The sequence below is a fragment of the Bubalus kerabau genome, chromosome 1 (genome assembly GCF_029407905.1).
Source record: "Bubalus kerabau isolate K-KA32 ecotype Philippines breed swamp buffalo chromosome 1, PCC_UOA_SB_1v2, whole genome shotgun sequence".
NCBI classification, from domain to species: domain Eukaryota; kingdom Metazoa; phylum Chordata; class Mammalia; order Artiodactyla; family Bovidae; genus Bubalus; species Bubalus kerabau.
The window spans coordinates 78,539,347-78,564,565 of NC_073624.1; the positions used below are offsets into that span (position 1 = coordinate 78,539,347).

At 38.9% G+C, this 25,219-nt stretch overlaps 1 protein-coding gene, 1 long non-coding RNA gene and 1 other non-coding gene across 15 annotated transcripts in view; 1 reads left to right on the top strand and 2 right to left on the bottom strand.

Annotated features, from left to right (window-relative positions):
• The window catches only part of FRS2 (fibroblast growth factor receptor substrate 2), a 105,197-nt gene extending 89,893 nt beyond the window's left edge, over positions 1–15,304 (top strand). For all 13 annotated transcript variants that reach the window (XM_055580307.1, XM_055580311.1, XM_055580318.1 and 10 more), the window contains 5 exons: positions 4,674–4,765; positions 6,367–6,553; positions 7,798–7,956; positions 8,304–8,467; positions 9,589–15,304. In XM_055580307.1, the coding sequence (XP_055436282.1) occupies positions 4,700–4,765; positions 6,367–6,553; positions 7,798–7,956; positions 8,304–8,467; positions 9,589–10,539 (1,527 nt within the window). In that variant the 5' untranslated portion in view covers positions 4,674–4,699 and the 3' untranslated portion in view covers positions 10,540–15,304. The remainder of the gene's footprint in view (positions 1–4,673; positions 4,766–6,366; positions 6,554–7,797; positions 7,957–8,303; positions 8,468–9,588) is intronic.
• On the bottom strand, positions 5,083–5,210 carry LOC129642602 (small nucleolar RNA SNORA25). The gene has a single exon (XR_008709854.1). It is a non-coding gene; the product is annotated as a small nucleolar RNA SNORA25 (small nucleolar RNA).
• LOC129651790 (uncharacterized) lies at positions 11,555–25,198 on the bottom strand. The gene is made up of 4 exons (XR_008714310.1): positions 24,994–25,198; positions 19,053–19,308; positions 17,225–17,412; positions 11,555–11,677 (listed from the first exon to the last, which is right to left on the bottom strand). It is a non-coding gene; the product is annotated as an uncharacterized LOC129651790 (long non-coding RNA).
• Between the last annotated feature and the right edge of the window lie 21 nt (positions 25,199–25,219).

Below are 25,219 nucleotides of genomic sequence, written 5' to 3' on the forward strand. Positions count from 1 at the left end.
GCACACTTTTGAGTCTGGGTCCCAGAACTCAGCTCTAGTCTCGTCTCCCTGCTTGTCTTGATCCGTCTTCTGGCTGTCTCTTTCCTTTGGTTTTTCCTATATTCTTTAAACTTTACTGACATACTGATTACAAATCTGCATAAACCTGTGTCATCTTAAAACAATAAATAACTCAAGAAGTGTATTTTCTTTTGAAACCATGTCCAACCACACCCTGTCACTTGAGGCTTTCCTTTCTCATTGTGTTCTTAAAAGAGCCTTTTCTATTTTCTGGAGGACTACTCCTCATCTTCCATTTGCTCACTGCATAATGGCTTCTGCCTCTACCTAATACTCCATCATGGAGAGGACCCTCCTTCTTGACACTTTCTTTTCTTAGTTTGTACCATTCTGATTTTCTTCTCCTTCACTTGTTTTTCTCTAGTATTTACACATTTGTGTTCCCTAGAATTTCAGGTTCAGCAGACTGCTCTTTATCCTGTTCTTGAGCAGGATCTTCTGTTTTATAGTTTCAAATACCATGTGCCCCAATATTTTACCTCTTCCCTCAAGCCCATTCTGATGTACTTAACTCGATTACATGTCTCCATTTGGTTGTTCTCTGGGAATCGCAGTTTAACATGTCTAATACTGAACTAACCACTATCACTTCCTCTTGAAGATCTGAAAAGATTTTTCCTATTTCAGGTAATGGAACCAGCACCGTTTATCTGCACTGAAAACTGCCTCTTACTTCCTGTATCCCTAGCTAGACACTCAGTGCTGCTGACTTGATTTCCTAAATATTTTTTAAATTCATCATTTTCATCTTTCCTACTGTCGCTGCTCCAGTTTTAAGTCTTTGGCATATTTCAGTTTTCAGTAGTCTCTAACTGGCTTTCCCTTCCTCTGAGCCAAGGTTAAATTTTATCTAAAATGAAGTTCTGACCACCTCACTTTCTGCTTAAAATACTTAAGTGGCTTTCCATCTTGTGTAGGATGAAATTTGTACTCTTTGCAATGGCATATAAGGATTTCGTGTCACATGTTAGGCTTTTCATTGATTATATTTGCACTGAACTGAAACACTCAATGTAGATAGAGTCCCCAAGGAGATTGTATCACCATTCATATATCCCTGACAGAATCAGAGGTGCTGCCTGAACAGGTAGCCTATGAAGATGTCAAGTGGAAGAATGGTTTTTCTACTCCTTTTGAGAAATAGTTGAAAACTATTCATTTGAGACTTTTTTTATTTAAGCAAAAGCCACACTGTAGTAATCATTTAGCTCTTTGTTTTCTTGAGGAGTTAGTGGTGAGTATGGATAAGCAATTTCAAGAAGACTTTTGTATTTTTGTTTCTGTCATCTTTCTGCTTTAAAATTTTTTGAAAAATATTCTTTTGGCCTCCTCATAATTTATTAAACACTTACTAAATTTTTTTTTTTTTTGCTGTGCTGTCTGGCATGTGGGATCTTTGTTCTCTAACTAAGGATTGAACCCGTGCCCCCTGCAGTGGAAGTATGGCTGCCAGGGAAGTCCCAAACACTTAGTTATTTGATTTTTAAAAATTAAACTTTTATGAAATAATTATCTGCTATGTCAAACAGTATGCTTAGTGCCCTAGAAAATTCAGAAGACAAGGTTCCTCTCTTCATGGAAAACACAGTGAAGTGGCTGGTGAGACAGCTAAACATTACAGTAGAGTATGATAAGTGCCATGGTGGAGTCATGTCCTTCTGACTGCAGGGGCGGTGGGGACAGGTGAGCTTCAGGTTAGTTAGTTGGCATCCCAGACCCCTAGGTTGTTGTTCAGGATGTGTACTTGGGCTCCTGCTTGTATTTCAGCCTGCCCTGCACTCCAGTTGTACTGGATCCCTCACTTTCTCCTGAGTATAGCACCACCTTTCAGGACGTTTATCTTTGCACCTACTTTTTTATCTAGTGCCTATTTCTGTTTTGCCTAGCACACTGTTTCTGCTCACCTTTTAAAGTACCAGCTCAAATGCTGTTTCCTTTCCTTCCTAATCCAGAAAGTTAGTTGCTTCTTTCTGTGTCCACAGAACTCTTCTTATAATCTAATATAAGGTTTATCATAATGCATTATCTGTTGACAGCTCTGTCTTTGCCTTTAGACTCATGACTCTTGAGAGGTACACAATTGACTGTCATCTTTACACCGTGATACTTAGCTGGCATATTAGTTACAAGATATCAAATATGAGTCTTTGTCTTTTTCCTTTATGTAACAAGATTTTTTATTTGTTATGTCATCACACATTTTCCCTATATAAATTTATTAACTTTTAATTGAAGTATAGTTGATTTATAATGTTGTGTTAGTTTGTGGTATACAGCAAAGTGACTCAGTTTATATATATGTAAATATTATATAAATATTATTTATTTATATTTTATTTATATTTAATTATATTTATACTTATTTTTCAGGTTCTTTTCTTTATTATAGGTTATTACAAGATAATGAATATAATTCTGTTCTATACAGTAGGACCTTGTTGTTGTTGTTTTATCTGTTAAACCTCCTCTAATTTATCCCTCCCTCCACCCCCTTTGCCCTTTGGTAACCATAAGTTTCTTTTTCTATGTATGGGAGCCTGTTTCTATTTTGTAAATAAGTTCATTTGTGTCACATTTTAGTTTCCACATATAAGTGACATGTCATGTGTTATTTATCTTTCTCTGTACAACTTACTTCACTTAGTAAGTAAGTGATCTCTAGGTCCATCCATGTTGCTGCAAATGGCCAGATTTCATTCTTTTTTATGGCTGAGTAGTATTCCATTGTACAATTCAGGAGACCTGGGTTTGATCCCTGGGTTGGGAACATTCCCTGGAGAAGGGAACAGCTACCCACTCAAGTATTCTGGCCTGGAGAATTCCATGGACTGTATAGTCCTTGGGGTCGCAAAGAGTCGGACACAACTGAGCACCTTTCACTTTAAGGTGTATATACCACATCTTGATCCATTCATCATTAAACGGACATTAAGCATGCTTCCATGTCTTGGCTGTTGTAACTAGTGCTGTTATGATTATTGGGGTGCAGGTATCTTTTCAAATTGGAGTTTTCTCTAGATATTTTTGCCCAGAAGTAGGATTGCTGGATCATATGGCAATTCTATTTTTCGTTTTGTGTGTGTGTTTTCTTTTTTTTAAAAGAACTTCTATACTGTTTTTCATAGTGGCTTCTAACTTACATTCCCACCAACAGTGTAGTAGGATTCCCTTTTCTCCACACCTTCTTTTTAATCATGGCCATTCTGACTAGTGTGAGGACACCATGAAATATGAGTCTTAACTTTACTATTTTATTTATCACTTCTTTTCGTTTATGCACTAGTTTACTTTTTTTTAATTGGTTTAATCCTTATACCTGCCAACATTCTTTATCTTCCTTTAGTGCGGTTCATTTAACTTACAAGAGACTTAGAGTGTCTACTGTGTGCTAGTTATTATGTAAGGCACAGGGAAAGCAGGAATGAATAAATTCCATCCTTACTGGAAAGGAGCTCAAAGTGGAGGGAAGAAGATTGATAAGTGAACAGTCCATCACAATTTCTACTAAGTAAACAGCGTGAAAGAGGCTGTGATACTGGGAAGCTCAGGGTGCTTTGGGGATATAAGGGACATAAGGAATATAACTTGCCCAGTTGATTGGAGTCAGAAAAGGCTTCCTGAAGGCACTGTCTTCTGAGTTGAATCTTGAGGAAGGAGCAGCATGGAAAGGTGTGAGGAAACAAGACGCTCTAGGGAAACTGTTTGGTATGACTGGGTGCGGCTTGAAGCAGAGAGGAGTGAGAGGTTAGACTGGATACTTGTAGACAAGGACCATAATGTAAACGACTTTTTGAGCTTTTGCATTTTTTTTTTCCTGAAGGTAGTAAAGATCTGCTGAAGAATTCTAGACAAGCTTTAATCAGTTTTGTATTTTTAATGTTTAGTAACTTCTTATGCTCCCTTCCCTTCCCCTTTTTTCAAATACTTTCACATCCATTCTGATTCTTTCCCTTGTTTGTAAGTGAAGTTTCCTTTGTTCACTTGGAGTGTTCTTGAACACTTAATGTAACTATAACCACTTATCTCTTACCCTCTGTGGGAAGGGATTAGATAGACACATTTAGAGTTTTGCCAATATTCTCTGTGTTACTGTTTGAGTTGTCATTCTCTCTTAATGAACTATTCCAGATTTGTTTTTGTGTCTTATTAACCACTTTTGTCTGGAGGGATCCATAAAGAATACGATAGTGCATAGTATGAATCAAAATACTTGCCAAGCCAGAAGTCTGTCATCTTTTTGGAAACTTATTAATGAAAATAGACATGAAATCCTAGTAAGCCATAAAGGGTTAATTCCATGAATGACTTAAGTATAATAGTGTTATGTATGAAACCTTAAATTGGTTTCTTTTAGATAGTTTTAAAATAGGCAGACTTTTGCAAACTAAATTTGAGGCTTCTATGAAGTCTGCCTAACAAAATTATTCTAGTTGATGCTGAGTAAAATTCTCCAGCTAGTTGTGTGAAGTCTAGCTCTAGCCATTTACCTTCCTGGGCTTAATTTTCCTCATTAAAATAATACAGGACTATTAGGTGATTTCTAGAGTCTTTTTCTGTTTTGTGATTTGCATATCTTATATCTAATAATTTTTTGCAAATTATCTTTCATGTAGTGCTCACATGGTCTTCTGAAGAAGCCATGGGTAGCTGTTGTAGCTGTCCAGATAAAGACACTGTCCCAGATAACCATCGGAACAAGTTTAAGGTCAGTAAAAACTGGATGAGTTGTAGCTCTTGCTGCCTACCTGGATGCTCTTCTTTTACTTCACTTAACACATCTTCTTATTCCCTCACTGGTATCTTCAGACTCTATTTTCCTTTTTGTCCATTCTTCCTTTTCTTGTTTTAACCAACAAGGACAACATTTTTTTACTGATTGTGAAATCCTCTTTTCCTTTGGTCTTCTGTATCCAATTAGAACCACACAATTCTGATAATACTCTCCTTTTTTTTCCCCCAACTTAGAAGACATTTACATTTATTACCTTCCTGTATCATCAGTCATGGATATGAGTGGCTAAATCTTGTATCTCGGTCAGCAAAACAACAGCACTATTGAGTGACTGTTACACCCCCTGGAGAACTCAATCTTCGGTCACAGTGATAAGAGCCCCTGGATTTGGTCCCATCAGCCCTCTTTGAAATGACCTGATAATATTGTCTTTAAAACGCCATTTTATAGGTGCCTCTTCAGTTCTGTCGCTAGTTCCCAGTCATTGTTTAATGCCTGGATAATTTCGTAACTGAACTCTACCTCCAGTCACCTCTGTGATCCATCCTGCAGTTGACATCAGATTTATCTTTCTCTTTCATTATTCTAAAACTTCAGTGGTGTTCTGTTACTTAGACACTAAGTGCTCCATTCCTTACTCATCCACAGCCATTAATGCCTCTCATATTCTGACCTCAGTCTGCTATAAATCAGCCTCTGGATCACATAAACCTTGGTGTAAATCACAACCTTCTTGCTTCATAGCTCTGTGACCTTTGACAAGTTACACTGTCACCAAGTCTTTGTTCATTTGTATGCAGTGGAGACAATAGTATTACCTGCAGTTTAAGATTGGTATTAAATGACAAAATACAAGTAAAGCACTTGGCCCAACCCAGGAGTATAGTAAATTCTCCCTAAGTGTTATCTGTTCTTTAAAGTCTCTGGCCATTTTCTGAAACTCAGTAGTGCAAGGCCTTCCCTGACAAGAACTCAGTGCCAGTCCTGTCTTGATCTCTCTGAGATGTACCTTGTCTCTGCTGTAGCACTGTATCTTCAGGGTCGCGCCCCCTAAGTCCTGACCCACCAACTCACCCTCTTTATTTCCTTCTTGCCTGGGAAATCCCATGGACAGAGGACCCTGGTGGGCTATTAGTACTATCCATGGGGCTGCAAAGCGTTAGACACAACTTAGTGACAGAACATGCATGCATGCAAACTTACTTATACCCAAAACCCAGCTCAAGTCCCTTTTCTTCATACGTGAAGGCTTCTCTAACAACCCTTGGCTGTAGTTCCTGCATTTTGCAGGGTCTATTGTACTCAGTTGTTAGGTTAGTTAAGCATTTACAGTTCTGTGATGTTGACTTTGTCTTTGTGTATCTTACCTCCTCAGTGGGAATGTGAGTTCTTTGGAGATATGAACCAGGTATCGCCCTGCTACGTAATCCATGCCATACAAAAACATTGGTTGTTGAATGAAATAACAATAACTGAACCAGTCAGCAATAGTACATTTTCCTGAAATTAGTGAAATATGTGCATGACTGTCGAGAGGGAGCATTAAGTTAGCACTAATTAAACTTTTTTTTTAGGTCATTAATGTGGATGATGATGGAAATGAGTTAGGTTCTGGTATAATGGAACTTACAGACACAGAACTGATTTTATACACTCGCAAACGTGACTCGGTAAAATGGCACTACCTCTGCCTCCGACGCTATGGTTATGATTCAAATCTCTTTTCTTTTGAAAGTGGTCGAAGGTGTCAAACTGGACAAGGTAGGTAGAGCCTTTATTTTTTCTCCAAACATCATCATATTTGAATATCATTCTGTAATTCAATTATTTTATATATGTTTAAATTACTGTTTTACTTTTATGCTGAATGAAAAAAAATCCTCAAGCGGATTATTTAAAAAGGACATATAGTACACTATGTATTCACTTATCAAGCATTTATTAAGCATGTTTTCTATGTCTAGAATTTTGGCTCATATTAACTTTAAGATTTGAAGTAAGTAAATGAATTAGTCCCAGTAAATTGCTTCTGTCTGTCTTTACTGTTATAACACTTCTCTGGTGGCTCAGACGGTAAAGTGTCTGCTTACAATGTGGGAGATCCGGGTTTGATCCCTGGGTTGGGAAGATCCTCTGGGGAAGGAAATGGCAACCCACTCCAGTATTCTTGCTTGGAAAATCCCGTGGATGGATTTTCACGTGGTAGGCTACAGTCCATGGGGTCACAAAGAGTTGGACACAACTGAGCGACTTCACTTTCACTTCACTTTTACTGTTATAGGGCTTCCCTGGTGGCTCAGACAGGAAAGAATCTGCCTGTGATGCGGGAGACCTGAGTTTGATCCCTGGGTTGGGAAGATCCTCTGGAGGAGGGCATGGCAGCCCACTCCAGTATTCTTGCCTGGAAAATCCCATGGACCGAGGAGCCTGACAGCCTAGTCCATGGGGTTGCAAAAGAGTCTGACATGACTGAGTAACTTTCACTTTTACTGTTATAACTTAGGGGAAAGAACTTAAACTTTGGAGTTAAGCAGAACATAGTTTTATTTTTTTGCCACCTACTTCTTGAAATTCCTTGGACAAGTTGGGGAACCTCTTGCATCAAATTCCTTCTGTATCAGAGTGGAATGGTAACCCAATAATTAAACAAGGTACCTATTGTAAACCACAGAGCAAGCGCCTATCAAATGGTAGATTCCTGTGGTAATGATAGGTTAGACTCCCCCTGCTGTTAGAAAGCAGACTAGAGCAAGTGTGCAAATCTTGTTTTTGCCTTCCTTATTTTGAGCCATCACCCATGGACAAATGAAAATTATTCTGTGAACTTTCTTTTGGGTTTGTGTTTTGAAACAGGGAATATAATTAATTTATCAGACATTTATTTGAAAAGCCTTTCTTGCTATTGGTACACAGAATGCTTCCTTTATAATTTTGTTCTTTGACATGTGCTCCTTTGTCTTTTTTAGATGTCGTGACATCTTTTTTCTTCTGGTTTATATTTGTAGGAATCTTTGCCTTTAAGTGTGCTCGTGCAGAAGAATTATTTAATATGTTACAAGAGATTATGCAGAATAATAGTATAAATGTAGTAGAGGAACCCGTGGTTGAAAGGAATAACCATCAGACAGAATTGGAAGTCCCTAGGACACCTCGAACACCTACAAGTAAGTGTCATTTTCCCCTCTTCTATTATAAACTGTAGACTATGGATATTTAATCTATACCATGTTAGAAATTACCATTGGCTAACATAAATATAGTGGTTGTGAGTTTTGAAAAACTGTTAGCTATAATTATAAACATTTTAAATATGAAAACACAAAGTGTTTCATATTATTTTAAATGTGAGTGGAAAGTTAAAAGTGGAGGGAGGTTCTGTTTTGCTCTAGTTTCTTGTGTATCTTACCAGAAACACCTCCTTAAACCTCGCAGTTCTGATTGTATCCTCATTCATTTTTTTCTCTGTGCCCTACCCCTGCATTCTTTCTGAAACCAATAAATGCAAACTCAGCTCCAGGGTTTGCTGCTCAGAACTTACCCAATGGATATCCCCGATATCCCTCGTTCGGAGATGCTTCATCCCATCCTTCCAGCAGACATCCTTCCGTGGGAAGTGCCCGCCTGCCCTCAGTAGGTGAAGAATCTACGCATCCTTTGCTGGTGGCCGAGGAACAAGTAAGCGTGTGCTGCTGTCCAGTGGCATTGTGTGGGGCTAGAGTATTAGCATGCCAACACTTGAAGGTTTTAGTCAATTTGAATTTTAGTGGCCATTTTTGTATATGACCTTTGTAGTGAAGATCAGAGGACAAAGCATATATTTGCTGACATATACCCAAGTATGTATAGGTGTTGAGGGAAACTTAGCATTACAGTTAAGTTTGTGGGTCCACAGGAGAGGTGCATCTGTAGATGAAGACGGACAAAACTAATGCTCAGTTCTCTTACAATAACATCAAAGGAAAGCTTTTTATATTACAGTTTTTGTAAATAATGCACTACTAGCAGTAAGGCAGATTTTGTCAGTGTTTTTAACAGAGCACTTTAATATTCCCAACTAGTCTGTTTTCATTTTAGGAATGATGTACCTGGTTGAACATTGTCTGTGTATTAATTAGCTGTACTTATCTTTTGTCAACAGTATAACTGTTTATCATTAAGAAATTTTCACTGTTTTAAAATACATTTCTTTGTATTTTTTACTTGTTAAATGAGTTCTTACTATAATTAAATATCCCTCTTTTTGAATTTTATTTTTTGTTTTTCAGATTTTATGTAAAGACGTCTATATTATCTCCCCCAAATACCATGAGCTTTTCTAAATAGTAATAATTTCCTACTAGGTGGAACCTATTTTATATCTATGTATCTTATAGAACTCTTATTAAATCTAATAAGGTTTATCTCTTTATATAGTCAGATGATCTATAAATAATGATAAATTTCTCTCTTCTTTTTTAATACTTGTTATTTCCTATTTCTAAATCAGGTTTTAATGCACTGATGAGAATTTCTAGAACATCAAAGTAATAATCCCTGTTTGTTCCTGACTTTTTATAGAATGCTTATCATGTTTCACCATCACATCTATTTTAAAGTAGTTATTCTTTTGTCCAGCTAGGAAGACATTTCTACATTTCTCCCACCTCCTCCCAACCTTTTTATTAGTAAAAAACAGATACAAAAGCTTTGAAGAATATACATAAAGAGAAAGTTAATTAATTGATATAGTCAGGCAGATTTTTTGTTCTTTTTTCTTTTCTTTTAACCAAGCTACTCACTTTCCTGTTTTGTTTTAGGTACATACCTATGTCAACACTACAGGTGTGCAAGAAGAACGGAAAAACCGCACAAGTGTGCATGTCCCATTGGAGGCGAGAGTTTCTAATGCTGAAAGCAACACACCAAAAGAAGAGTCAAGTAATATTGAGGACAGGGACCCTCAGATTCTTCTTGAACCCGAAGGAGTCAAATTTGTCTTAGGACCAACACCAGTTCAAAAGCAATTAATGGAAAAAGAGAAACTGGAACAACTTGGAAGAGATCAAATCAGTGGAAGTGGTGCAAATAACACAGAATGGGACACTGGCTATGACAGTGATGAGCGAAGAGATGCGCCCTCTGTTAACAAACTGGTGTATGAAAATCTAAATGGCCTATCTCTCCCCAGTGCTTCAGGGTTCAGGAGAGGTCGTCTGCCGTCCACCAGTACCTCAGATACCCAGAATATCAACAACTCAGCTCAGAGAAGAACTGCATTGTTAAACTATGAAAATCTACCATCTTTGCCTCCTGTTTGGGAAGCCCGCAAGCTAAGTAGGGATGAAGATGACAACTTAGGACCAAAGACCCCATCTCTGAATGGCTACCATAATAATCTAGATCCAATGCATAACTATGTAAATACAGAGAATGTAACAGTGCCGGCAAGTGCTCACAAAATAGAGTATTCAAGGCGTCGGGACTGTACGCCGACAGTCTTTAACTTTGACATCAGACGCCCAAGTTTAGAACACAGGCAGCTCAATTACATACAGGTTGACTTGGAAGGTGGCAGTGACTCTGACAACCCTCAGACTCCAAAAACGCCTACCACTCCCCTTCCACAGACCCCTACCAGGCGCACAGAGCTGTATGCTGTGATAGACATCGAGAGAACTGCTGCTATGTCCAATTTGCAGAAAGCACTGCCGCGAGATGATGGTACATCTAGGAAAACTAGACACAATAGTACTGATCTGCCCATGTGAGCCCTGGAAAGCATTTACATTATTTGCACCTTTGTGAAGTTTTTTTTTTAAAAAAATGAAGACGCAAGTGCTTCATTTTTATTTCTGAACACTAACTCCTTTTGTAGACTGATAGAAAAAATTTTTTCTGAATATTTCATGTGCTTCTTTAAAGGGAATTAATGTAGAGCAGGTACTCATAAAAGAACACTAATTTCATTATATACTACTCATTACTGTACAGCAGCATTCCCATTTTCACAGTGCCTATTTAAAATGAGAGTTGAAGTGAGTGACATGCTGGTCGATTTTTATCAAGATTCTGAACTCATGTATATCATTCATGTGTAAGTCATGGTTGGCATTTAAAACAGAGCCTCTTGATAACATGCATTGCTAATAGATAACTGTAGCTTTTAAAGTACTATTTGTAGATTCACTATTCATGGTATGTGGCCTCCAGCATGTAACATCAGGAATCCTTTATTTCATTAATTGTAGGCTTTTTGACTTGAGCCAAAACATATGTAATGGAAATAGAAGTACCACACCTCCTATGTACCAGTCAGTTCCTTTGCCTTCAGCATTTCTAGAAAGTTCTACATTCATGAACGTGGTGTGCCGTTGGTGTGTTGAAAGGCAAGAAAGAGATGAGATTTTCTGTTTCGTCATCTCATGATGTCATTTGAAGGGCATGCCCAAGTATCTTAATCAGAATTATAAACAGGCTCAAGAATCAGTCTCAGGTCACTTTATCCAAAAACATTTGAAAAATCTGAACCATGATCTCTTGAAAGTTTCTCTCCTACAGATTATTTACAGTAACATTGTCCTCTGGAGGCATTTGTGCCATTAGATTACCATTTACCTTCAGTTTTTCCTTTGGTGTTTGGGATGTCTAACTTTGTTGCTTCATGTCTTTTTCAATTTAAAATGTTTGAGTTTGTACATAGTTTTGAAATTGGTATATGTTCGTTGTTGTTTAGTTTGCATTTTTGTCCAATTGTGGTTTTGAAGGTTCATTTGGAACTTAACTGTTATTCTGTAACAGGGTTGCCCTTGTCCAGTATTTATTTATATGCTGTTTACTTTTCATGTTGATAAAAGCATTCTCTCAATTTTAAATTTCACTTGTGTCCATAGGCGATCTCTTTAGCAGCTGAGAAGAGAGGGGGGAAAAAAAGGAAGTACTTTTAACATGCAAAGTTCCCTAAAGGTACTGTGTCTTCTCTGTGGGCACTCTCCAGCACTTTAGCAGTGATCCCCTCAGTCACAGGGCTGCAGTTATACTTCGCCCACTGATGGCTCCTCAGCTCTACTGTCCTTTCACTCACAGCTGATCTTGGATTATCCCTTGATTTTAATAGAGTGTTAAGATTATTGCCAGCATAGCAGGTACAGTGGAAGTCTTACAGCAATGAGATTGTGTCATAATTTAGGATTGAAAATGAAGTTTATATAAACTGATTATAGAGTCCATATGTCTAGCTCTTGGAAAGTCAAGAATTTTCCAGTTTCCCAAATCCTAGAGAAACAAGAGAAGGTAGAGTGGAAAGAAGGTTGTATAACCTTGCAAAATATGTCACTATTTCCTCTAAATATGAGGAAGTTTCTGAGATTATGATCTGGATTTATCAGATGTAATTAAGGTTAATTTAGCATAAAAAAGTTTCAGTCATATAGCATCCAACCTGTCCCATAAATGACCTAATTATAGGACAGTAGGTGGTGGGACCATTATAAAGAAAATAAATTATTAAGGGTGTCTTTATCATTTTCAGTGCCATTGGTTTATGTGCATAGCAGAATTTTTTTTTTTCCTGTGAATTTGGTGCTTATTAAAGTGTTCACTGTTCTCTAAAAAGAGTACAGTGGTATAGGTGTGCAGCTTCCATTTTCATGTATTGTTCCATTTATGCTTTCTTCTGAGTAGATTGCTAATTGTGCCAAATTTATGTGATGATCTTTGTAATGTGGAATAAGAATTATGATGGAACCAGTGCATATGGTTTTCTTGGAAACAAGCAGTCAAGACCGAACGTTAACCTCCAAACGAAAGGGCTGACCTATTTACTTATTTTGGAGGTTGGGTACTTTTTTTTTCTTTCTTTCTCTCAGCCTTTTCATTTTTCCTTCCAGATTCTGATTACTTTTTATATTTTTTAAGCAACTATAATATAACCATTGCTGTTTATGCTTTAAATACTGTGTGCTTTAAAATTGAAAATGGGACCAGTTTGTCTGTTAGGAATTTGATTTTTAGGTACTACGAGTATTAGGGAAGATGTATACAACTGGTATTAATTTCTAGATATCTCTGGAAATCCCCTGTGTCCCTATTTAATAAAAAGTAATGTAGAACACTACTTGTCCTTTGCTGTAGTCTAGTAATGGGCATTAAGCTCTGTCCTGGAAGAATGTACCAATTACTTGGTACATTTTAGAATGAGATATTTTATTGGGATATAATTGTGGCCATATGTTTCAGATTTTCTGAGACAGACCTAGTTTTAGATACTCTGTTCTGTTGATAGATCATGTGATCCCACTTTCTGGCTTTGGAAATATAATCATTGATCATGTGTTTTCTCCCTAATGGAATCCTCTTTTATCTGTATGGATCATAGCAGCTTTTATCCCAGACCAGGGTTGGAAACTGATATGGGTATTACATGTGTTTTTTTCTCAGTGTATTTTATTTCCCAGGTTCATCTTCCTTTAAAAATGAAATTATGGTGCCTTCCCTCCCTCCAGGAAGATTGGCAAATAGTTCCTTTTATTTACTGCTGCTGTGGAGTGATGAGACATGCACTTTACTTTTGAAGACTCAGCAAAAAGCTTTTCACTTCTCAGTATATCCAGAATAGATCACATTTGGGACTTAAGAAAATTTGCCAAGCAGTCTTTGTTTTTATAGATATTAATGTTGACCCCACAGTTCAATGAGTCAAGCTAGTGTTTATCACACCCCCTCCCAAAATATCAGTGGCACAACATATAAAAATGTACCTCAATAATGTTCTATTAAAAATGGGACAGGGGCCTTATGTTTTCATAATTTCCCAATAATGTGCCACCATATTTTTGCCTCAAGGTAAAGGTTTTAGCAGGCTAAAAAATACATCCCATTTCCCCTTGTGCTGTTCCTAACCCATAATGTCCAAGTGTTTGTGCAATGTGTAGTGTGTATGTGTATAAATATATATGTATATTCACATATACATATATATATATGTATATCTCCTTGAAACAGACATACCATCAGAGACAACATTCAGAAGTAACTAATGTATTGGCATCTTTTTCTTAGCTCTGATATGTGAGGTATATGGTACTAAATTACCTTTTCCCTGATGTTTGCCAAATTTGAATAAAGGCATTGGTACAAAATCACAGAATGTATAGAAAATGTTTTTGGCTTGAAAAACTAACAAATATTTTATGACCATAGCATAATATACACTGCCCAAACCAGCACCCTGTCTTTGCTCTTCTTTACATCCCTCTTCCCCATCCCCACTTCGTTTTTTTGGTATAAAAAGTCTTTTGTAGCATCATTACAATTGCAATTCTATGACAATTGGATAATAATAGCATGGAAACGGACTGGTATTAATAGTACAGTAGTCACCAGTGTGCCACATTTGCATTAGTAAATGCAAAATATACATTTTATAAAGGACAAATTTTGTGTTATGTTTTTATTTTCATTACATTGTATAATATTGTAAGATTATTGTATGTCCTAATTTGCATTATAAATGTTTTTTTCCTACATAAAGGCATAAATATAGCAACTTTGTATAAAGGTAGCTTACTAGATTTTTGATTTTGTATTTTATAAAAAAATTGTCTAACAGTGGGACTACCATTGCCAAATTGTACATGAAATATGAATTTTACCCCTTATGGTTAATTTCATTTCTAAACATTCCATATTTCTCTAATAAGACATAAGTGATACTGTACTATGCATAAATGGTATTTTAATGCTGTTTCATATCAGCATTTTAAATTTTGGTTTGCATTTTTAATATTGGCAAAATTTACCACTGTTGATTAAACCTTGTTGTATATGTAACAACATCTTTTGCCCTCCCCACCCTTGTTCTCTATTTCTCCCTGTCAGTGCCAACTTCATACATTTTGTAGCATGGCAATAAAATATAACTTTTACACTGAGGCCAAGTGTGGCTTTTTGGAGGATATGGAGATGGGAGGATTGCCCTCTAGTTATGCTTTGTATATGACTTTCTGCCACATAAACCATGTTTCCAGGCATGAGGAAATTATCTCGTATATGATGTGAACATGCTTTTAAAGACAAGTGTGAATGTTGCTTTTAAGCTTAATTTTTGTCTTTAATTTTTTATCTTTGGGAAAGTCAGAGTTCTGGAAGTACAATCAAGCCTTTATTAACTGGAGTACATAAAGAATGAGCTAATAACTGAATTTAGTTCAACAAGGGCTAAGCAACACATTTTTTAAATCCTTATTTATTGTAGAGTATTCATATACTGTCCTAAAAATTATATGTAAAATATGGTTTCATCTTAGATGATTTAGGATCTTGCAATGCCTTACTGTTGTCATTCTGGCATTAATTCCCATGACGAGGTACTCAAGTTGATACTGGAAGCTGAGCTTGACTATACAACTAACATTAAGCATTCATGAAAAACTGCTTTGTTTAATAAAATCTGATCAGAGTTCTTATGATTACTTTCCCCTTATTGCCGAAAGTAGATTGCAATAAAACCCCAATAAAAGTTTGGTTGGATACCTGTTTAAAGTTTCACTGTATTTATACTTCACACGTTTCTTGAGACTTTATGATAAGAGGTTTTATTTCTTAGTCTCATATCACCACTTCCATTTTCAAAGTGAACATATAATGGGTCAAGGATTATGTTTCAGAGTGAAATGAAATTTTGAGTATTTGCCAGACTCTCAAGAACTTTTATCTTCTTGGTCATTCAAACTAGTAGTTAGTTCTTAGGCTGGGATTCCAAACCTGTTGTCACCTAGTGGCACTGAAAAGCCTATCTGGGTACAACTCAAGATGTAGATCATTTAAATAGTAAAGGGAATAGACAAGTCCACAAATGATCAGGAGCTTACTATGTACCAGACACTGTGGAACACACAGATCAGTTTAAGATGTGACAGAGACCACATCTTACTTAGGTATCTTGGGTATTTTCAGAAATTAAAAACTTTTTTGGATTATTTCTGTATTTTTCCTTTGAGTTCCTTTGAAGATAATAACAATTTACATGTTCTTGTTTAATGAATAAGCACAAACTAGGCCCTCTGTTAGTAATGAAGATAGTTAATTCTTGTTCTCAAAAGAATCTGTAGTTTAGAACAGCCATTCTAACTGGGGGCAGTGCCCTTCCTCTCCCCAGAGAAATAAACCCTAAGATATAAATTATATATAAAAGATTACAATCTCTCTGATACGTCTAGAATAATACTAGCTATATACCTTAGGAGAATTGAAAAAAGAATTACTCCAATTCTTAATTTGTGATAAAGGCCACGTACAAAGGAAAGGCATCTAACTCAGCCTGAGAATGAAGGTTTTTAAGAAAATTTTGAAGAAGGTAATCCCTGAGGTGTTTGATGAGAGTTTTTATGGATTAGGGCAGGATGGAGAGGATATCGTGTGTGTGCATTAGTCGCTGAGTCATGTCCGACTCTTCGCGACCCCATGGACTGCACAGCCCACCAGGGTCTTCTGTTCATGGGATTGTCCAGGCAAGGATACTGAAGTGGGTTGCCATTTCCTTCCCCAAGGATATCTTAGGGAGAAGAAATACCCAGTGCAAAGGCACAGAAGTATAGAAAGATCACAGTGTTCAGTGATGGCAAAGATTCCATTTGCTTGGAGCATAGAGCGCAAAGGCAGGTTTGTGGGCATAGAGAAGGGAGAAATTAGAGACATCCCATAGATTTAGAATGCAAGAGTTTTTGTTTTATTCTAAGTCAGGTGAGAGAATTTGAAGGATTTTAAACACTGGAGAAACAACATTTTATAAAAATGACTCTGACATCAACATGGAGGATACAGTAGAGGACATGACATTTTAATAATGGAGGGAGACTAAAATGGAGGTAAAACTGGATAAATGCTTTTTCAAAGGTATTTTTAAAGGAGTTTTGAGGTTATCTGCTGCTCTGCAACAAGCCACCTTAAAACTGAGTGGCTTAAAGCAACAAATCATGTTATTCTCACATTGCTATAGATCAGAGTAGGCAGGCATATGGAACCCACCCCAAATTACAAAACTAATATATGGAAGGGTTGAAACCCAAACCTATGCAGCCTGGTTCGTGAAACTTGAGTGTTCAGCCCCTGGAGGTACAGGGTGACACCAAATAACACAGTAAAGGAGGAAAAGTAAGAAACACGTGCACTGGAGAAAGGACAAATTGCTGGGAGTCCCCATGTAGGGGCTGCTTCTGGCTGGCTCTGGCCTCCACTCCACAGGTGGCAAAGCCTGCCTCCTAGTCCCCATCCAAAAGCCCTGACTGTTTCTCCTCCCCAGTGCCCCCTCCAGAGACCAGCAGGGAAGGAGCCCTGGGTTCTCCATCACCCATAGTCTCATGCTTGCCTGCCAGAGGACATCATAATCTATTTCCACATAATGTGGTTTTGCCAGTAATAAAAACAGCTGTTTTCAATACTGTGCAGGTATCTTACCTTCTTGTAATTCTTCTCATTCCAGTGTGTGATTTGAAATCTGGTTGAGGTGCGTTTCCTGAAAGAAGAGCAAACTTTCCCACAAAGAACATAAACTCTTGGTCGATTTAAAATAATTTGTCCAATCTGAACATCCCTTTTCATGATGGACCTTGGAAAGAGTGTAAACTGGGATCACCAGCCTTTTTCTGTAAAACATTAGATAGCAAATGTTTTAGGCTTTATGGGCTACACAGTTTGTCACAGCTACTCTTTCCATTGTATGACTGTTTTGTGTTGTTCAGTATAAAATGAATTTGATTGTGTTACAGCCAAGCTTTATGGAAATAAAAATATAAATTTCAAATAATTTTAATGCATCACAACAGTTTTTATGTTTCTAATCATTTAAAAATGTAAAAAAACCATTCTTAACTCTCTGGTCATATAAAATCAGGTGGCAGGTTGGATCTGGCTCCCAATGGTTTCTCAATCCCTGGGGTAAACTAACCCTCTTAGCATGCATCGCAAAGGTACAAAAGATTAAAAATTGAAAGCAGCTATCAATGTTAACAATTACCAAAATACAAGAACTTGATAAGAGATCAGCCAAAGGGAGAAAAAGGTATCAGATGCAAAGCCAAACATTATTTTTAAGCACAAAAATTTTGTTTTAAATGTCCTATGGGGTCAACTTAGAAAAAGTATAAAATTATTCTTAATAAATGGGAATATTTGGGATTGATTTTGCTCTCTACCAAGCCATTATGTAAAAGGATGTTAGTCATCTCTACAGCTGTGTGTTGTGTGGAGTGGGGAATGAGTGAAAGGCAAAACCTCCTGAAAGTGAGCAAGCAGGACAAAATAAATGTCTCCATCAGAGCTCACAAGACCTCGTCCCGGACCATCCAAATAAAAACAGCATTTGGACTTCCATGGTGATCCAGTGGTTAATCTGCCTGCCATTGCTGGGGACGTGAGTTCGATTCCTAGTCCAGGAATATTTCACATGCTGGGGAGCAACTACTACTGAGCCAGTGAGTTCTATAGTCCATGCTCTGCAACAAGAGGAGCCATGGCAATGAGAAGCCTGTGCACTGCAACCAGGGAGTAGTCCTTGCACACAGCAATGAAGACCCAGCGTGGCCGAAACTAATTAAAAAAAAAACAGCATTTTATAATTTAATAAAAGAAATGTAGGTCTTCATCTTACTCAATAATGTTTAAAATAGCAATAAAATATTATTTAGAAAGATGATGGTAAATTTTTTAAAAACCTCAAGAAGTTGAAAGTGGTTGCTTCTGGGGAGAGGAATCAATGCTGATGATGAATTACATTTTTCCATTATTAGTTACAGAGCCTAAGCTTGCTCTGCTTGCAGGCCAGTGAATCTGGTAATGAGGCTGTTGGGGCAGGAATAATGACTTTAATTGGAAAGCTAGCAGATCAAGGAGAAGACAGACGAGTGTCTCAAAAAACCCATCTTCCCTGAATCCAAATTCAGGCTTTTTTTAATACAGAGGGAGGGGACGGTGTGTGCTGCGACGCCAGTGGCAGAGCAAGACCAGTTGCTCTAACAGCCCAGCCCCTGCCCTGCCCCGTTACAATTCCCTACTGTCAAATGTCCATTCCATAATCTTGTGCGGAAAAGGGGGCAATGATCTTTCTTGCTGCTTCCTGCCGAATGGGGGAGATGAGGGGGTGATTGTGAAATGGAATTGATGAGTTTCAGGTTGGGAATATTCCTTAAAATTTTTAGTAAGTGATACAATTCTTTTTCTGAAACTACCAATTATTTGAATCTGATAAGATTCCTTCTACAATGAAAATTTTAAGCTCAGTACTTACCCTTTTTGAAGAGCAACTTTAAATCTTCTAAGTGTTCACAAATCCACTGCTCTCAAGGTCTCTTAGGAGTTGGGTCATTTTCTGATGACAGTGGGGCTGCTTTAACCTGAGTGTGATGAGTTCACAGCTTTACTGCAGCTAACTTGACAGGTGAGTGCCTGCTAGGTAAGATCACTTGTGGTCCTGTCCACTTCGCCATCAGCTGGTATTCAGGCCCCTGTACTCTCCAGGTTTTAAGGAGGACTCGGTCTCCAGCCTAGAAAGGATGTAAGGCTATCGCAGCTGGATAGGCAGACCTGCTGGAAGCAAACTCATGAACAGTAGTAGTACAGTGCCCAGAGTTTTAACATAATTGGCAACTGCTAGATCTTTCAAAGCATTTATAGATTCTTATGCCTGGGCAGACACCTGAAATGGCCTACTATACAATATTTCGAAGGCGCTTAATTTAAGCCTGCTTCTGGGAGCCGTTCTGATCCATATAAGGGCAACTGGCAAGGCTATATCCCAAGTTAAGTTGGTCTCAACATATTTTAGCAATGTTCCTTTTTAATGTATAATTCATTTTCTTGGGTTTTCCTATAAATTGTGGTCTCCAGGGTGAATGTAGCTTCTAGTTAACTTGCAGTTCTTCAGACATCTATTTCTGCTCTATTGACTATGCCAAAGCCTTTGACTGTGTGGATCACAATAAATTGTGGAAAATTGACCTGCCTCTTGAGAAACCTGCATGCAGGTCAGGAAGCAACAGTTAGAACATGGAACAACACACTGGTTCCAAATAGGAAAAGGAGTACGTCAAGGCTGTATATTGTCACCCTGCTTATTTAATTTATATGCAGAGTACATCATGAGAAACGCTGGGCTGGAAGAAGCACAAGCTGGAATCAAGATTGCCGGAGAAATACCAATAACCTCAGATATGCAGATGACACCACCCTTATGGCAGAAAGTGAAGAAGAACTAAAGAGCCTCTTTAGTGAAAGAGGAGAGTGAAAAAGTTGGCTTAAAGCTCAACATTCAGAAAACAGATCATGGCATCCGGTCCCATCACTTCATGGCAAATAGATGGGGAAACAGTGGCTGACTTTATTTTTCTGGGCTCCAAAATCACTGCAGATGGTGACTGCAGCCATGAAATTAAAAGACGCTTACTCCTTGGAAGGAAAGTTATGACCAACCCAGACAGCATATTAAAAAGTAGAGACATTACTTTGCGAACAAAGGTCTGTCTAGTCAAGGCTATGGTTTTTCCAGTGGTCATGTATGATGTGAGAGTTGGACTATAAAGAAAGCTGAGTGCAGAAGAATTGATGCTTTTGAACTGTGGTGTTGGAGAAGACTCTTGAGAGTCCCATGGACTGCAAGGAGATCCAACCAGTCCATCCTAAAGGAGATCAGTCCTGGGTGTTCATTGGTAGGACTGATGTTGAAGCTGAAACTCCAATACTTTGGCCACCTGATGCAAAGAGCTGACTCATTTGAAAAGACCCTGGTGCTGGGAAAGATTGAGGGCAGGAGGAGAAGAGGATGACAGAGGATGAGATGGCTGGATGGCATCACTGACTCAATGGACATGGGTTTGGGTGGCCTCCGTTAGTTGGTGATGGACAGGGAGACCTGGCATGCTGCAGTTCATGGGGTTGCAAAGAGTTAGACATGACTGAGCAAGTGAACTGAAGACACTGGTTGGGTTATGCTAAAGACAAAAGCAGACCCATCATCACATTGAAGGGAGTTAGGCAGTCCAAATCAGGGGATAATTTCCATCAGAAGGCCTTAACCACTTTAGAAGCTTTTTCTGTCCCTCTACCCGTCCTGAAAAAGTATCCACATATACTAGCAGGTATTTAAAATTGCCTACAGTTTGAGGTATTTGAGTCAAGTTTGCCAGATCTCAGTGGGGCAGGTTCCTCTGTGTTGGGTTCCCGTCTGGGGAGGTCTGACAGCAGTCTTTGGGTTATTTTTAGCACAAATCATGCGATTTTGAGTGATTGCTGGATGGTCCTTTGTAGGTTACGCCTCATTATGTATTTTTGATTTTTGAATCCATTGTAAGGAGGCATCTCTCCCATAATGCTTATTATTATGAATGCACTGCAGCACAGTATCCAAGAGGGCCTCAGGAGTCAAAATAATTCCTTGTGCATGACATTTCCAGCCAGATGAGGTATGATCAAGAGTGAACTCCTGCTCTTTGGCCCTCTCCTTGTCCTTTTCTGAATACATTGATTGGTATTTTGACAAATCAATCTGTGGGAGAAGTGATGCTATCATGGCAATGGATAGAGGGATATTCCCCAGAGTTTGAATGAACACCCTGAGACTTGTGCTTTGTCTCTCATGGACATACAATTTGAAAGGTTTCTTTAAGTCTGGTAGTCCCAAACCCAAGGCTGAGACACGCTTTGTTTTCATTGTTTCAAAGGCTTTTCGGCACCATGTAATCCAAGTAGGGGCTCAAAATCCTGTCCCTTTAAAGCCTCAAAGAAGGGTTTTACTACAAGTCCAAAGTTAGGTATTCAAATCTGACAGACTCCTGCCATTCCCAGAAACCTTCTCAGCTGTCCGTGAGTCTTGCCCTGCAATTGCCTGTTTTCTATCAGGCAAAAGACTTCACTGTCCTTGGGAAAGGACAAAACCTAGGTATGTGAATTGTTGCTTACATACTTGGGCCTTTTTCTGGGAAAACTTATATCCACAATTCCAGATAATTCAGGGTTCTTACGGTATTTTGTAGACAACTTATTATATGCAGGGCTTCCTATGAGCAAATCATCCACATATTGGAATAAGAGTCCTTCATCCAACATGAAGTTTCCCTAGCTAGCATTTTTCCAAACAAGGCAGGAGAAATCTTAAATCTGTAAGGCAGGACTGTCCAACAATATTGTTGGACTACCTGTGTTTTTGGGTCCTGCCCTGAGTTCTAGGTCAAAAGCAAACAGCTGCTGTGATTCTCCTGTAATAGGATTGCAAAACAAAAAAGCATCTTACAAGTCCAAAACAGAACCAGCTGTATTCTCCTGGAATTGTTGTAAGCAGGGTGTATAGGTTAGGTACTACAGGGTGCAAATCTTGGATTATTTCATTAACAGCCCTCAAGTCTTGGACAAAGCAATACTTTGCTCAATTTGGCTTTTTGACCAGGAGGAAAGGTATGTTATTTGGGAACCTGGAAGGTTTAATCAGTCCTGTTTTCAAAAACTTTTTGAGAACTCGCTGAATTCCCTTTTGGGCCACTTGTCTCAGAGGGTATTATTTTAGATTAGGTATCCCAGAGTCCCTTTTTACCAGGACTTGTACTGGCCATGGACTTGCATTGGCCATGTGTGTTTTGGCCTTCCCTGGGGTGCCATCAGCCCACAATTTCTTTTATTGCTTTCCTGCTTATTAGCCTGGTGCAATCTTTTCCCCAATGTTCTTCCTCCTTACAGTAAGTGCACTGTTTCTTCCCTGATGGTGGCTCACCTCTCTTTGGGTTACTGGCCTTCCAGGAATCCAATGCTGCTGTCAAAAAAGTAGCATTCCATCCTGCATTCTCTTGCTTCTGCTGTTGTGCCCTATTGTTGAACACTTTAAAAGCAACATCTACCAATTAAGAAGGGTTCATTCCAATGTACCATCTAACTTCAGTAGTTTTCTTCTTATATCTGGGGTGCTTTGCCCAACAAATGTCATATCTAGCATTCTCTTATTTCTGGAGCCCTTGGGTTCTGCCTCAGTGAGTGTCTATAAGCTTGATAAATTCTTTCTAAAAAACATGGATGGATCCTCACTGGATTTTTGGTGTATCTCCTGAATTTTGTTTAAGCTCCTTTGCCTAGATACTCCCTTTCAAAGACCCGCTAAGGTACACTTCCTACAATGCTGCAGGTGTGGTTGCATATCTCCATTATTAGGATCCTAGTCAGGCTCAGCAATAGGAGCTGCCAGATTTGCTTTTCTGCAGTTACATCTGGGAATCTGCTAGATGATGCTGGTGTGCTTCCTCCCTAGTGTCAATGACCATCCTCCTCTCATCCCCAGAAAGCATCTTATTCAGGAATGTAAATATCTGCCCAAGAGGGATGGTGAGTGGCAAAGACAGAAGGGAAAAGTTCAGTCACATGGTGGGGGGGCAGTCTTTCAGTAAGTAGGGTTATGGTTTTTCCAATTAAACAAATCTGAAGTTGAGACTGGATTGTGCATCCATAGAAACCCAACTGGTTGGTCATTTGCATTAAGGCCTCGTACAGGATGTCAGCACAAGGGAAACTGCCCTGCTCCAAAAGTGACTTCCTGTAAGGTCTTAGACCAAACCATGGTTGGTCCTGTGTTCCAGGGCTTAAGGTAGAAACTTCTAATTTATCCCCATAAGCAGGGGAAACAGGAGCAGGTGAATATGCTGGTGACATGGGCTGTGTTGGTATAGCCTGCTTGGCCAGTGGGAGAGATGGGTTGGCTGGAGGGGGTTTTAAGTTTTGAAATAACATATTCTCACTCTCATTTTCTCTGTCTTATAGAATAGGTTTTTCACTTGGTTTTCCTTTTAGACTGGAGTACAATAAAGCAGCAGCCATCTGACGCCTTGTCCTCCTGATTCAAAAGCATAAATGCTTCTACATATGGAATCTCTTCATTTTTACCTGCTCTTTCACATAACAACTACAATTGCAAGATTTTATAATAATTAAGTGAGCCATTCAAGGGCCATCACTCACCTGATCCTAACATATAATGGGACCACACACTACTACAATAGAATATCATCTCTTTCTTAGTTACATGCCCACAGCTATATTTCGTACGTTTATTTATGATATGCCCCAAATGGATTTCCTGAGGGAGAGAGTATTTCCCATGTTTATAAGTTCAAGAACAACAAAGCAAAAAAGCACAAGCAAATTTCAATACCAAAAGTACAAACGGATTCCATCATGAATGAATGCAAACAAACTGGTTCACAAATCTATGAGTCCAACAATTCCCCTCTGCAACAGGGTACCCCAATCGCATGCAAAACAAAATGGCTTTTCCCTTAAGGGAAAAGCCCAAATTGACAGTAGGGAATGTTCCCAGTTTTATACAGCAAGCAACTTACAACTTACTATATGGAGCTTGTGTGTGCTCAGTTGCTCAGTCGTGTCCGACTCTTCGCGACCCCATGGACTGTAGCCTGCCAGGCTCCTCTGTCCATGGGATTTTCCAGGCAAGAATACTGGAGTGGGATGCCATTTCCTTTTCCAGGATAGCTTCTCGACCCAGGGATCGAACCCGCGACTCTTAGGTCTGTGGTTATTAGCGGGTGGGTTCTTTACCACTAGTGCCACCTGAGAAGCCCTTTCCCAAATGTGGATTCTTTCCTCCAACTGCCAAGCGCAGGGGCAGCTGGTAATACTTCAGGGAATTTTGAAGGCAAGATCCTCAGGAAGAGTGGTTTAGGAAGCTGCTAGGGCTTAACCTAAAAATTCCCAAACTGGAGCCAGCTGACAACAAAGGTTCCTGACTGGCACTGCCAAAATTTACCAAGCCCAGGTTTACTCTGTTTGCTGCTGCTGCTGCTGCTAAGTTGCTTCAGTCGTGTCCGACTCTGTACGACCTCATAGATGGCAGCCCACCAGGCTCCCCCGTCCCTGGGATTCTCCAGGCAAGAACACTGGAGGGGCTGTTTGCTGCACAACAGGCCAATAAATCAGGAGATGAGTTGTTCAGGCAAAGAATAATGACTTTACTTGGGAAGCTAGCAGACCAAGAAGATGACAGACTAGTGTCTCAAAAGACCATCTTCCCTCAGTCCTAATTCAGGTTCCATTTATACAGAGGATGAGGGGAGAGAGAGACCTATGGTAACAGCCACATGCCTGTCCGGCCCCTATTACATTAATATATATCGCTTTAAATTCTGTATATGCAGTACTTTAAGGCAACATTTTTTTAAAGGTTAAATTTAGAAGAAAACCTGCGAGAAAAAAACTCCGTTGCTATGGCAACACCCCACAGCGCAACTTCTTTCCTATCTTTGCGGGTTCTACTCTCAAACTTCTGGGCCGCAGGCAAGATGTCCAGCCCCGCCCTTCCTGTTTTCTAGTAGGTGCCCACGCAGAAAGCAAGGCCCCAGTCAAGGCCCCGCCTCTCCAGTGTGACGGGCAGTCTTTCCGACGCTCAAAATGCTGCCCCCTCCCATC